This window comes from Zalophus californianus, chromosome 2 (genome assembly GCF_009762305.2).
Source record: "Zalophus californianus isolate mZalCal1 chromosome 2, mZalCal1.pri.v2, whole genome shotgun sequence".
NCBI classification, from domain to species: domain Eukaryota; kingdom Metazoa; phylum Chordata; class Mammalia; order Carnivora; family Otariidae; genus Zalophus; species Zalophus californianus.
This window is the reverse complement of record NC_045596.1, coordinates 152,404,636-152,419,718: the sequence shown is the minus strand read 5'-3', so window position 1 is coordinate 152,419,718 and position 15,083 is coordinate 152,404,636. Positions and strand designations below refer to the sequence as shown.

General features: G+C 44.0%; 1 protein-coding gene across 2 annotated transcripts in view; it reads left to right on the top strand.

Annotated features, from left to right (window-relative positions):
* EXTL3 (exostosin like glycosyltransferase 3) overlaps positions 1–5,424 on the top strand; it is an 89,869-nt gene extending 84,445 nt beyond the window's left edge. For both annotated transcript variants that reach the window (XM_027598014.1, XM_027598015.2), the window contains exon 7: positions 4,797–5,424. In XM_027598014.1, coding sequence (XP_027453815.1) covers positions 4,797–5,006 — 210 coding nt within the window. In that variant the 3' untranslated portion in view covers positions 5,007–5,424. The remainder of the gene's footprint in view (positions 1–4,796) is intronic.
* The last annotated feature ends 9,659 nt before the right edge of the window (positions 5,425–15,083 follow it).

Below are 15,083 nucleotides of genomic sequence, written 5' to 3'. Positions count from 1 at the left end.
CATTGAATCTTAATTTTTTCCTCAGTTTATGATAGTAATAATAACTTTTAAATTATTTGGGAAAAGATAGATGTATTCAGAAAGAAAAGTTACTCAGGCGTAGGGGCACTTGAGTGGCTTAGTTAAACATCTGCCTTCAGCTCAGGTCATGAGCCCAGGGTCCTGGGATGGAGCCCAGCATCGGCCTCCCTGCTCTGCGGGGAGTCTGCTTCTGCCTCTCCCTCTGCCCCTCTCCCTGCTTGTGCGCTCTTCCTCTCACTCTCTCTAATAAATAAAATCTGAAAAAAAATTACTCAGGCCTTTTGGCATATTTCTTTTGGTTCTGTGGTCCCCTGTCTGTGGTGGTAGCTTTTTATCTTTATTTTTTTTAAACATATACTTTTTTTGTAGTCTGCTTTTAAAGTTAACAGTAAATTTTCTGGTTCTGGCAATATTGTGGACTAGGTAACCTAAAATACCATGTTTTTAGTGTTCACATAACAAACTTTTTTTCAAAGTATAGTTGGGCTTATTTAATAAGTAATAAAGTAAGATAATTGCCAGAAAGGAAGGGGGAACTAAAAATCAGAGTGGCAAACATGTAATGTGTCGCTGGGGCTCCTTGGGTGGGATGCTGTTAATTTATCTTCTCGAGGCTTGTGTTTTATCACTCATGTGAGAAAAGGGTGAAGAACCTTTGGGCAGAGAATTGGAACTGAGATCCACCTGTTGTCCCAGGCAGATGGCAGGCAACTTGTTTATTTTAACCTGTATTTTGGAGGGTAGAGGGGGAAAACTATAGATTGAGAATTTTAAGCAGTCTGGGCTTTCATGGGTTTGGAGACTTGTGCTATATGAAAACTAGACCTAGCCATTGATATCCTTTGGCTGTTTGACAGAAAAAGACCAAAAACTGCTGTCAAGAGACATTCCTCACCTCAAGCCACATAGGACACCCACAGGTAGAGCCTCATGGAAGATGAGCTTGAAGTCTGAAAGTAGCAGTCACGAGAGGGGACAGGCGGCCCTGAGCAAGAGCTAACAGATAGGACAGAAGTAAGGCTAGCTCTCCAAGAATTCCAAATAATCAGACCTGGGGCTAGACTATGGAATAAGTAGGTTTTAAATGACTAGAAATAAAGACTAAGGAATTGAACACATAAAAAGCAACAAATCACTGGGGGAAAAAAGAACAAGTGGATTTGAAAAACCTAACTAGAACTAAGGAAATGAAGATTAGAATTACTAAAACGAAAATCTCTGTGAATGGGATAGAAAGACCAGACTCAGCTGAAGAGAAAGTTAATCAGCTGGGAGATAAAAAGGTTTCCGAGAAAGAATTTCAGGGATGTGCAGAGAGAGAAAATAAGAAAGAGGTTAAGAGGCACAGAGGATAGAAGGAGAAGGGCCAACAGGGAACCAAGAGGGAGGAACGGAGAGGGTAAGGGACAGGCAGTTTTGAAAAAGAGAATGAGAGAAATTTCTAGACTTTATTTAAAACACGAACATTATAGCAAATATTATACTTAATGGTGAAACTTTAGAAGATTCTCATTCAAGTCAATCTAAGGGGAGATGATCCACCAAACAAATGGGGGTAGAGACCAGGTCCACGTTCATGGATGAGGACCCTGTATTGTCAGAATAGCAGTTCTCGAATCCAAAATTTCAACGTAATGCCAATCAAAAGCCTATTAGGATGTCTTATTTGGTTTCATTTGCTTTGGTGTGGAACGTGACAGACCTCCCCAATTCGTATGGAAAGGCAAAGGACCAGAGTAGCCAAGTCACAGATGACGACGTGGTGGGAAGTGCAGAGCTCAGACTGCGGGATCGGCACAGGCATGACAGACCAGGGGCACAAAGTGGGGGTTAGACACAGCCCTGTGCATATATGGAAACTCGGCATATGGTGTTTACAGACGAGCGCTGGCGTAATTGGTCATCTGTATGGAAAAGAAAGTAAGGAATTTTAAGAAATAAAAAGTGCAAAATATAGAGGAAAAGACTGGTTTGAATACACTAAAATAAAAAACTTTGTTCAACAAAATTCAATATACGAAAAAACAAGCCACACACTGGGATGTTTACAATGCCTATAAATGACCAAGAATTGATACCCAGAATAAAGAATTTCCAAATGAGAAAAAGAGCAGAGAGATCGATCGATCTAAGAGTGTATCTACATTACAGAACCAGCACTGCAGATCACTCAGGTCTGGATGAACTGAGCGGGTAATGCAAACTGGTTATGGGGAAAAAATGAAATTGGGTTCCTGTCTTACACCATACACAGAATCATGTCCAAAATGATTAATGATTTAAATACAAAAGGGCAAAACCTAAAACTTTGGAAAAGTGTGGAGGAGGGCATTTTTAAGACTTTGGGGCAGTGAAAATTAAGGAACTGTAGCTGCAAGCATCAACACTGACTAAGCTCACATACACCGTTTTTTAAAAAGCTAACTGCAGAGGGATGCTTATGGCTTGATTTCATTTACCTAAAGTCTAAAACATGGCAGTCATTTAGGGATAAATGCACATATGGTAAAACCACTTTTTTAAAGGGGGGAGGGGAAGGGAAGTTTGAAAACAAAATTCAGGATAGCAATTTCTATGGAGGGAAGATGCACGATGGGTTTATGGGATTATGGGTACTGAAAACGATAGACTTTCTTATTTTTACATGCATGTTCAAAGACAGGTATATATTTATTCAGGATTCTACATGTCTATACATATAGGAAGTATTTATATATATATTTGAAACACTTGATGACTACTGATTTACAACGTATGAATGAAATGTTTTTAAAAAAGGGAAGACTATAACAAATATACATACCCAACAGTTTTGCCGAATATTAACATTTTGCCCTATGTCAGATTATACACGTTTCTTCTTTTTTTAAAATAAACTTGGGACACCTGGGTGGCTCAGTTGGTTAAGTGTCCGACTCTTGATCTCAGCTCAGGTCTTGATCTCAGGGTCATGAGTTCAAGCCCCGCGTTGGGCTCCATGCTGGGCGTGGAGCCTCCTTAAAAAAAAATTAAAAAGAAAAAGAAAATAAATTAAAACATTATAAATAGAGTAGATGTCTTATATCACCCTCCCCCCATCCATTCCTCTCACGTGAGGTCATGGGGTATATGTTCTTTCATTTATACTTGATAATACCAAACTTTCTTCAAAATAGATGCACCAGTGTATATACTCACCAGCACTGTATAATAGTTGCAGTTTCTCCACATCCTAACATTTTGGTACTGCCACACTTCCATTTTTGCCTATCTGATGTATAAACTGTATCCCACTGTTTTCATTTACGTTTGCCTGGTTATTACGGAGGTTGAGCGTCTTCCCGTGTTCTTGAGTCATTCCCCTGCACCGTGGCCACTGGAGGGAGGGCAGGGCCAGGAGGATGCTGGGCTCCTGCAGGCTGGAGAGCTCGGCTGGCGGAATGACAGCGAGTCAAGGTCTTTTTTCTCTTGCAGGATCAGTTTTGCCTCTTTTTGAACTTTATCTAAATGGAATCATACAGGTAGTCTTTCAAAATTTCAGGGCACATATACACGTACTGTTCTAGTTACCAACTGAGAATCCTGCGATTTTGGGGTCTGATTCTGTTGTTTCTGCAGATTCTCCCGCATGTGGCTCATTCCCTTTTTTTGTGACTTTTGATTGTGAAGTCATATTCTTTGGGATTTTACCTATAGAATTTCTAGGAGGCCTGAATTTATACCTGAGAGAACTTGGATTTGCTTCTTCCATGTACCCTGGGTCAGTACCTACTTGAGACCTGTTTAAACTAAATTAGCATCTTTTCAGGACACACAGGTAACAAACCCTAGCGTCAGGTGGGTGAGGGCCAGTGTGTGGTTATACGTTCTTAGAGGTGATGTTTCTTCTTCCACTTAGAGCTAAGATGGGAAGAAGACAGCTTTCTGTGGAGCTGCCTCCAACCTGTGCAGCCTTCCACCGGGTCCTGGTGTTTTAAAAAATCTCCAATAAAGTTTTGTGGCTCTTGCCTCCCCAGCCTGTTAAAAACCAAAGCTCCTATCTCTCTCATTGGATTCAGGCTTTTTCATTATTTTGGCCTCTGAGGGTTTAATTTCTTTCTTTACATTTCATTTCCTTTCTTTCATTACAAGTTTTCTTTCATTACTCTCTCTAAAGAGTTAGTTTATACAGTTCATCCTGCATTTTCAGGTATTCTCTGCTAAGGGAGTTTTTATGTTATTTGGTCTGCCACATTGCTGATAGTGAAGCTGTGGTATTATTCTTTATACTCTTCTAATTGCTTGAAATTTCATCAGCATCATAACTGCTAGTACTGCTACTACGATAATATAACCACTTTGCCATGTCTTCAGATATAATTTTCCTAAATATCTTTTCTAGTGGATGTGTAGTATTTCATAATTATTTAACTGGTCCCCTTTTGATGGGTACTTTTCCAGTATTTTGCTACTAAAAACATTGATGAAATGAACACCTTTAGACCTACATCTTGCTGTGCGACCCAGATAAATGCTAGCGGTTGAGTTACTGAGGCAAGTAATGCTAAACCTTTTCAGGCTTTTTGATATCTACCGTTTAGGTCATTTGGAAAGAGCACCCTTTCCAACGATACAGCTACGTATGTGGCAGGAAGGGAGCCAAGGCTCTGGCTCCTGACTCCCCCGGGGGTGAACGTGGCCACCTGCGGTCAGTGCCTTCCCTGGCAAAATGGACGCGGCGGATTGGTTAGGCGGCAGGATTTCTGTCTGTCCCGGTCCCTGCGGTTCTCACTGTGCTCTTTCTTCCCTGTTCCCAGGTGACCTCTCGGTGGACCTTCCGATGCCCAGGATGCCCTCAGGCCCTGTCACACGATGATTCCCACTTTCATGAGCGGCACAAATGTATCAACTTTTTTGTCAAGGTGTACGGCTATATGCCCCTACTGTACACTCAATTCAGGGTGGACTCTGTGCTCTTCAAGACCCGCCTGCCCCACGACAAGACCAAGTGCTTCAAGTTCATCTAGGGGCATTGCAAGTTTTGGGGAGAGGATGAGCAGAGTAGGGGAGATGGTTCCTAAGGTTCCTCGACGTTGAAGGGCCTCAGGGCCACCCGCTGGGCGGGTGGCCCAAACCCTCTGCTGGGAGAGGTGGCGGGAAGAGTGGGAAGGAAATAGCCTTCTTTCTCTTAAAGTCGGCCACACTGGGCCCGGAACCCTGGTCGGAGGACACAGGGGTTCCCTACACAGGGCACTGACTGATAGCTTACACTGAGGATCATGGGGACTCCGGGGAGTCACTCACGCAGTTCATAAGCCCAGGACAGCTGGTTTGTGGTTTTTAAATTCAGTAACAACTATTATTATTATTTAAAAGGAGAAAGTTTCAGATTTGCCATTCGAGGCTTATTTATATATATGTGCGTATATATATGTATATATATATATGCACACACACACATTCTCACATACATATACATATACATATATATAGAGGGAGAGATAGATTTGGGGGGCAATTTGAGATTTCTGCCTGTTTCACAAAGTGAGGGACCCACTGAGTTTCCTGATGTTCTGTACGTTGGTGGAGATGGAGCCTGGCCTTATGGTATCTGGCTCATCCTTAAAGATCATCTCTGTATTCCCCAGGGCATCTGCGTGCAGAAACAAGAAAGGGCAGGCTTGGCCCTCCTAGGGGCCCTGGACGAGATAAGCCCTCTTGGTTTGTTCCTTCCTCCATCTGTTGCCAACAGGTGATCTGGAGCTTGCGACCTCCTGTCGCTTGAGTCCGTGGGGAGGACCTGCACCTTTGGGAACAGCGGGGCTTCCCTGTGCTGGATTGAGTGTTTTTGAGGATTCATCGCTAGGTTGAGCTGTCCCAGAACTGGTCCTTGCACACCCATTCTCTCCCGTTTGAAAGAGAAGAATGAGGAAGGAGTGAGACCTGAAGACAGTGCTCCCAGCTGGCTCTTTTTGTTCGGCCCTCCTTTTGAAACACACGTTGTGCTTTGGCTTCAGGCTTTCCTGGAAGTTCTCCCGTGTAAGAGAACAGAGAGCTGGCAGGCCGCACCTCCAGCTGTGATCTGAAGTGGTCTGCAGGTTGGCCTACTCTCTCTGGCGTAGAACGAGCGAGCATCCTTTGTGGACCCCCACCCGGCTGGCCGGGAAGTCTTACAGCAAGGCGCCTGCCTTGGGATAAATACCTTGGTGAAATTCACCTTCCCTCCACCTTTGTCTGGACCTATGCCCTGTGTTACCTGTAGTTTTTAGATCCCTCATGCCAGGTTGTCCCAGGACCCCTTGAGATTTGGTATGTGCCAGAATGATAAGAAGATAGGCTCCATTCCTGCCTGAGATTTCACAGGCATTCATACCCATGTTACCACTTTCCACTCTGGGTTTACATTTCTATTCCCTGGCTGAAACGGAAATAAGCTAGTTTTTTTTTTTTTTTTTTTTTTTGTGGGTGGCAGTAGGAGAACCGGAGAGGGTGTCGGTGGCATCTGGCAGGGATTTAACCCATGACTTCTACCATTTTCCTGGACCCCACTTTCTTGCAGTGAAGTTGAATACAGGTGGTTTCCCACAGCTGGACAAAAGCTCAGGTCTGTCCTGGTCATGTACATGCCTTAAGCCAGTTCCGTCTTCCCCAGACCTTGACATCCTGTGCTGCTCTTTCTTGGGGGCACATTCTCTGACCTGTCTCAGTGGGTCTCTGCAAGTAGCATTTTGAAGCCAGGTGACAGAACCTGTAGACCCCACCCGGATAGAGGGCTAGCTGGACCGAAAGGACCTCTCCTTATTGGCAGACAAGACCAGGGCTGCTCCCAGGGCTTGTGGCCGCCAGAGGTTCCCACTGGCATTTTCTTGTCGCTCTCCTACAGAGGCAGCTACCCAGGAAATCCAGTTCTGCTTCTCAGCAGCCCAGCAAAGGGGTCCAGACTCCCTGTACCCTAACTTTCTAACTACCCTTTCCTTGACTCCGAACTATTCTTTTTAGTGGTAGCCTTCTTCCCTCCGGGGAGCCAAAGAGTGTGGTGTTTTGAGCTATATATGTGGCTGCTATTTTTATCTTGTTTATTTTAATGTAAGGAACTCATAAACTGGCTTTCAGTGGGACCCGGTGAGAAAAGCGCAGTCTGTGTTAGGACCCCCTGTCGTGGAGCCAGGCTGGTGGGTCCCCGAATGCCGTTGGGAGATCCAGGAGTAGCCGAGTGTTCTGAGATTCTGGATGACATGAACGTCTACTGCAGGGAGGGTTATGGTGTCAGAGCCGCAAACGAGGCGAGCGCTATTTGGACCTAACAGGACACTAACCTGAGGGACTCCAAGCAGCAGGCTCTGCTGGACACTGGCCATGTGCCTAAGGGATGCGGCTCAGGAGCAAGAGGCCGGGCAGTCAGACCTTTTACGTTGCTCGGTTAGGCGCTCCTGGAGAGTGACTGCTGTTTTCTGCGAGGTGGCCGCGGGGAGGCCCAGCACACGCTTCGAATGCCCTTGATGCCCATCTGTCCCGCTGGGAAACGGACGTCCTGTACACCACGTGACTGGGACTCCTCTGGAACACGTGAACGGCTCTGCGGGCTCACATGGTTTCCCCGGCCGTCCACAGGTCACCCCTTGCCGCCTGGGCCCAGGATGTCCTCGTCCCGAGCTAGCCAGTTTGCTCTTCACCCCGAGGGGCACTCCCCTACGGGAGAGCGTCCCCAAGGTGCTCCTGGGGCCGTCTGAGCGTCTGCACTGCTGACGGTGGTTTTCCGCGCCATGCGCGCTGCTCCTCGAGCCCAGGCCTGGGCGCGGTCGGCGGGACCCTGGCTGGGTGGGTGGGAGCCCCTCCTCAGCCGCGGCCTGTGCGTGTGCGCAGGCAGCTCCCGGTTTGAAATGATGCTGTTTTGCAGGGGGAAGCTCTTTGATGTCCATGCCATGTCCATCCACCCCACCCCCCTTTTCCAGTCATGAGCACAATAGTCTTATGTTGGATTTTTGTAAAAAAAATAAAATAAAAATAAAAATAAATGGAGACTTTAACTCAAGCAGTGTGGAGGTCCTTTGTGATTTTCCTCTGCAGGGACAGAAGAGTGACCCGAGAGAAGGGGCCTGCCAGATTGCGGGGAGCCAGCTGCCCGCGCCCCCCGCCCCATAAAGGTTTTGGGCTGTGTGATTCGGTCTTGGAGCAGCCTGTGTGCTTGAACCCGCATGATGCTGTCTGTAAACATGCACGGACATGGGCAGCCTTGCCTGGGCCCATTTGTGGGATCAGTCGTTTGATGACACAGGAATTTAGGTGTCCTTTACCTGATGTGAGTGGGATGTAGGATGGCATGTGCCACATCCTCCCTCCTTCCTTGTTTCATGGTAATTTTAAAAATGTGTGTGTGGCGTGGTGCTGGGGAACTAGTGTGTTTAGATCTCAGAGAGAGGTGGAAGTTACCATAACCAGTGCGAGGCGTCTGCCGTTTGGCCCCCAGTAGAAATGAACGCTGACTGGGGTGAGGTACGGAGAATTTCTCAGCAACTCTTCCTGCACTCCACGTGTCTTAGTGCCAGCTCCTTGTGGGAGGCTCTGGACGCATTGGCTGCAGGAAGCCTTCCCTGGCCAGAAGCCACTGCCTGCCGCGGGCCTGTCTCCTGTTCCAGCAGCTCACCCAGCCCAGCGGCCCCGTGCATGCTAAGCTGCTTGAGAGCAGGGCAGAGTCAGTGCGGAATGGTTTTCTGATGAACGAAAGACTTGACAAAATATTCAAAGAGGGTCACATGGGAATCCTAGCGGGCAACAAGCTGAATGGTAACCAGGACTGTAGTGCTTTTGGAATAGAGTTGATGTGGTATTATCAGAGAGTTAAAGAAGCCTGGCACACACTGGCTGAGAAGTCTTATTTTTATTTTTTAAATCTTCATTGACAAAGGAAGACGAGTGCATGCCAAGGAGAATTAAAGACACAGAGTGGATCCCAGAAGACATCATCGATAGAGTGGGAAGCCTGACCATAGGGCCAGGTCTGGTTTGTTACTAAATTTCCCGTTTCTTGATTTGTTTTGGTTTGTTGGGTTTATTTTTCAAGTTTTTATTTCAATTCCAGTTAGTAAACTCTTGACTTGTTTTAATTCAGCAAATGGTTTTATCTTTCTCGATTTGTCTTCGTATTTGTGAACGAACAAATCCTGGTCATATTGCAGGGTTGTCATGTTAGGGCTTAGAAACTATTTAGATTCTGTTTATTTAAACAATTGGTTCCAATATTTTATCACAGAAAATTAAGTATATTATTTATAGTATAAACCCATATACCTAGCAACAATTTACTGTACATTAGTGACATTAATATACTTCCTTCCAAATACATAAGCACATAAATTATTAACTGGAGGTCAATATTAGTTTCTATGTGTTTAATATAAAATTTAAATATTTATACCCTGAAGTGCACAAATCTTAAGAATGTATTCTTTTGAGTTTTGACAAATGCATCTACCTGTGTAATCCTATCCCCTATCAAGATACAGAACATTACTGGGGTGCCCAGATGGCTCAGTCGGTTAAGCGACTGCCTTCGGCTCAGGTCATGATCCCAGGGTCCTGGGATCAAGCCCCGCATCGGGCTCCCTGCTCAGTGGGGAGTCTGCTTCTCCCTCTGCCCCTCCCCTCCACTTGTGTTCTCCCTCTGGCTCACTCTGTCTCTCTCAAATAAAATCTTTTTAAAAAGAAAAAGAGAGATAAGGGTGCCTGGGTGGCTCAGTTGGTTAGGCGACTGCCTTCGGCTCAGGTCATGATCCTGGAGTCCCGGGATCGAGTCCCACATCGGGCTCCCTGCTCAGCAGGGAGTCTTCTTCTCCCTCTGACCCTCCCCCCTCTCATGTGCTCTCTCTCTCATTCTCTCTCCTCAAATAAATAAATAAAATCCTTTAAAAAAGAAAAAAGAAAAAGAGAGATAGAACATTACTGTCAAACCCAGTCAAACAAAGTTCCCTATGTTCCCTTCCTGGTCAATCTCCGCCTCCACCCCCTAGAGAAAACCAGTGATTTGATTTTGTTTTTTCTTTCACATTGGATTTGTTTTCCCTTTTCTAGAATTTCATATAAATGGTGTCATACAGTTTTTACTCTTTTGTGCCAGGCTTCTAGAAACTCAGCATATTTTTGAGATCAACCCAATGTTGTGTTTATTAGTGATTTGTTCCTTTTATTGCTGGGTAGCACTCCCTCGTCCGGCAACATCTGTCCATTTTGTTGCTAGGCACTTAGGCCGTTTCCATTTTGGGCTATCGGGAATAAAACTGCCATTACCATTCATGTGCAGCTCTTTTTGTGGATTTATCATTTTCTCTCAGGTAAATACCCAGGAGTGAAATTGTGTGACAGATAAGGTAGGTATAATACACATTTAGTTTTATTTAAAAAAACTGCTGGACCTTTTCCCAAAGTGATTGTACCCATTCTGTACAACAACCGAAAATGTTTATAGAGTTCCAGTTACTCACATCCTCACCAATCTACGCTGTTGTCAGTCTCTAGCCATTCTGGTGGGTGAGTAATGGTATCTCATAGTTTCCATGTGCATTTCCCTGAAGACTAATGACATTAAGCACCTTTCTACCAGCTTTATATGTATTTCCTTTGTAAAGTATCTGGACAAATTTTTTTGCCTATTAAAAAAATTTGTCTTTTTGTATTGCTTAAAAAATATGTTTTTAACAGATTTTCTTTTTTTGAGCAGTTTTAGGTTTACAGAAAAATTGAGTGAAAGAGTAATTTCTTCTCTCTCTTACCCTTAGTATTATCTTGCATTAGTGGGGCACATTTGTGACAGTTGATAAGCCAGTGTGGACATATTAACTAAAGTCCTAGCTTATGTTAGGGTTCATTCTTTGTGCAGTGTATTTGGTGGGTTTTGACAAAAGTGTGATGACCTGTTATAATATTCTACAGAAGTTTCACTGTCTCAGAATCCTCTGTGCTCCACCTGCTCTTTGCTTCTGACCCCTGGCAGCCACTGATAATTCTACCATCTCCATAGTTTCACCTTTTCCAGAATGTCATATGATTGAAATTGTATAGTATGTAGCCTTCACATATGGGCCTCTTTCACTCAGCGATGTGAACGTCGGTTTCCTCCATCTTTTTTGTGGTTCGATAGCCCATTTCTTTTCGTTGCTGAATAATATTCCATTGTATGGGTGTATTGTCTTTTTATTGTTGATACTAGCCCATTGTCAGACATATGTATTACACATATTTCCCCCAATTTGTGGTTTGCCTATCCATTTCCTTGATATCTTCTGATGAGCAGAAGCTTGTGATTTTGATATAGTATAATTTATAATGTTTTCTCTTAGTTATTGCTTCCTATAACTCAAGAAAGCCATGCCATGAGTTCTAAAGATCTCTTATGTTTTCCACTAAAAGCTTTATGGTGTTAGCTTTTACACTTTGGTCTAAGATCTTTTTTTTTAAATGTTTCCTGAACTTTTTTATTCATGGGACTCTTTTTTTTTTTCTTCAGGGAACATCTGATAGCACTGGATCACAGAACCTGGATCCCACTTCTCTCCTAGATGATAAACTCCTAGAACGCAAGGGACTGTAGTTGGTATTTCTTCATTATCTCACAGTACTTGGTTGTTGACTGATTTTAAGGTGATCTTAGAGCAAGAGCAGGACATTTGAGTGTTCTTCCGTGTCAGTGTTTTATAAAAGATAAGTTTTGTGGGTGTTTATAAACACTGAGAAAATCAGAGGCTTTTTTTGTTTTTGTTTTTTAAAGAACAGGCTAAAATAAAGATGTTCTCTGTAAGATCTTGTGCATTAATTTGACATCTGTACCAGGACTGAGTGGAAAGTGCCTTCTTCAACAGATCATTTTTGGAGGAATAGCAAGTCACCATCATTTAGCAGATTTTATATGCTGGGTCTAAACATCTGTCCAAAAAACAAAACGCCCATTGGAATATTATCAGCCAAATTTTCAAGTGTTATTCTACTTTATTTATTGACTTAAAAAAATAATTAAAACGGGGCCCCTTGGTGGCACAGTTCAGTCGAGTGTCCGACTCTTGGTTTCGACTCAGGTGGTGATCTCAGGTTCATGAGATCAAGCCCCATATCGGGCCCGTCTCAGTGTGGAGTCCGCTTAGACTCTCTCTCCCTCTCTCTCTGCCCCTCCCCTGCTCCTAAAAAAAAATCTTCAAAAGAATCAGGTTAGCACTCAGGGTAGAATTGTCTTCCTTCCTCCCTTCCTTCCCTCCCTCCTCTCCTTCCTTCCCAGATTTTATTTACTTACTTGACAGAGAAAGAGAGAGCACAAGCAGGGCAAGTGGCAGGTACAGGGAGAAGCAGGCTCCCTGCTAAGCAAGGAGCCCAAGTCGGGACCCATTCCTAGGACCCTGGGATCATGACACGAGCTGAAGGCAGACGCTTAACTGACTGAGCCACCGAGGCGCCCCTAGAATTGTCTTACATAATCAAGAAAAAAATGCACCTCTCTTTTGGTGAGGTGGTTGTCTCTCCTGGAGGAGTTAGCCAGCAAGGCTACGGTAGGAATGGGTAATGGGACTGGCCTGCTTCTTACACTCAATAAGAAGAGGGGTGCCTGGGTGGCTCTGTTTGTTGAGTGTCTGAATCTTGATCTCAGCCCCGGTCTTGATCTCAAGGTCATGAGTTCAAGCCGGGCACTGGGCTCCACACCGGCCATGGAGCCTACTTAATTAAAAAGGAGAAGAAACAGAAGAAAAATTATCCCTTCTCATCTTTGCAAAAGCAATGAAGTAAGAACACAGGTGTGTCTGAAAGACCAATTTCGTTTTAACAATATGCTTGCATTAGGGCGCCTGGGTGGCTCAGTTGGTTAAGCGACTGCCTTCGGCTCAGGTCATGATCCCGGAGTCCTGGGATCGAGTCCCACGTCGGGCTCCCTGCTGAGCAGGGAGTCTGCTTCTCCCTCTGACCCTACCCCCTCTTGGGCTCTCTCTCCCTCTCACTCTCTCACTCTCTCTCTCTCAAATAAATAAAATCTTAAAAAAAACCAAAACAATATGCTTGCATTAAATGCTTAAAGATGAGCATTCTTGCCTTGAAAAATCTCTAGTTATTTTAACAAAGAGAATATAAAAGTTTTAGAAAAAACAAAACATTTTGTCCCATACCAAGACATGTGGGAGGAAGTTCCACAATCTGAACAACTGAAGTTCCATGCAGACATGATTTATACTTAGAACAAAAGAGTAGCAATTTATCTAGTGTTAACCCTGGGACAAAGTGAGTGATTAAGAAGGTTTTTCACTGTTGGCATTTGGACTGGATGATTCGTTACTGTGGGGAGTGGTGGTGGTGGGGGGGACCTGCGCAGTATTGGTGGCCTCGACCCACTAGATGCCCCTAGTGCCCCTTCCATCCCACTCCAGTCATCTCCAGACGCTGTCAAATGTCCCACGGGGAGCAAAATTACCCCCGGTTGAGAACCACTGGTTTAGGTCATGTTACCTTTAAATTTACAATAAAAGGAAAGGAACCAAGTTCACAACCAGCTTTATGGATCACTACGCATAAATATATATTATAGTGCAAGCAACTGCCCACACAAAACACAACCACAAATCCTCTTTTAGATCAAATTACCACAGAGCACCTACAATGGTATTGACCTGTGCAGTTAGTGTGATAGCCACTGGCCTGGTATCAGTATTGAGCACTTGAAACATGGCCAGTATGAACAGAGATGTGCTGTGTAAGTGTAAAATTCACCCTGGATGTCAAAGATGCAGTCCCCAAAACACAGTACTCTTTTGTGTTGATTATATGCTAAAATAATATAATTTTGAACATAATGAGTTGCTTAAAATATATTAGTAAAATTAATTTTACCTATTTCTTTTTGATTTTTTAATAATTTTATATACATAAAATTATACATGTGGCTTGTATTTATAGATTGCACTGTATCTCTCTTGGGCAGTGCTGGGTCTAGAGTCACGGGTACTGCTATTCAACCTTTCTACAACTTCTGAGAAACTCTGTACATCAGGTTTAACAGGCATATCTTCTTGGAAGACAAGTTAGCACCAATGCCAACTCAGGCATACATGAAGTTTATTATGACTGTTAGAATGTGTCTTTCAACGTATGAGATTTTTTTTTTTAAAGATTTTATTCATTTATTTGACAGAGAAAGAGCACAAGCAGGGGGAGTGGCAGGCAGAGGGAGAAGGAGAAGCAGGCTCCCCACTGAGCGGGGAGCCCGACATGGGGCTTGATCCCAGCACCCTGGGATCATGACCTGAGCCGAAGGCAGATGCTTAACCGACTGACCCACCCAGGCGCCCCCAAGGTATGAGATTTTTAATCAGGCCACTCAAAGGCAAATCCAACCCATGGCAAGATTATCATGAGAGGACACACACCCAAAATTTCGTTGTTGAAGGTTTAACAATGAAAATGGCTATCGATGTTCTTAGGGAATTCAAACTTCCCCTTAGTCCAATACTTCTTTTGTTGCATAATATCACTCTCAAAAAGTTACTGTTAAAAGATACGCTACTTTTAACAGTAACTTTTTGAGAGTGATATAGTATTTGCTATTTGAAAACATTAAATACATTTGTCTAAGTATTACTTCCTGTTTTTCACAAAAGCCCTTGGATATAATTAGGGAAAATTACTTACATATTGAAAATACAGCCCAAATTTTGTTTCCAGGAGGAAGATTTTGGCCCCAACGCCCTGCATTCTTCCTACAAATGACTGCAGTTATTCTGTGTTTAGACTCCACTTTTATGTATTTACAAATTTCCCTATACTCTTTTCTAATAAGAAGGAAAACAGGCTGGGGCGCCTGGGTGGCTCCTTCAGCTAAGTGTCCCACTCCTGATTTCAGCTCAGGTCATGATCTCAGGGTCATGAGATCAAACTCCACATCTGGCTCTGTGACTCCTGATTTCAGCTCAGGTCATGATCTCAGGGTCATGAGATCAAACTCCACATCCAGCTCTGCGCTGGGCATGGAGCCTGCTTAATTAAGATTCTCTCTCTCTCTCTCTTTCCCCCTCAGCCTCTGCCCCTCCCCTCTAAAAAGAAAAAAAAAAAAGGAAAACAGGCATGCATGCTTTAAAATA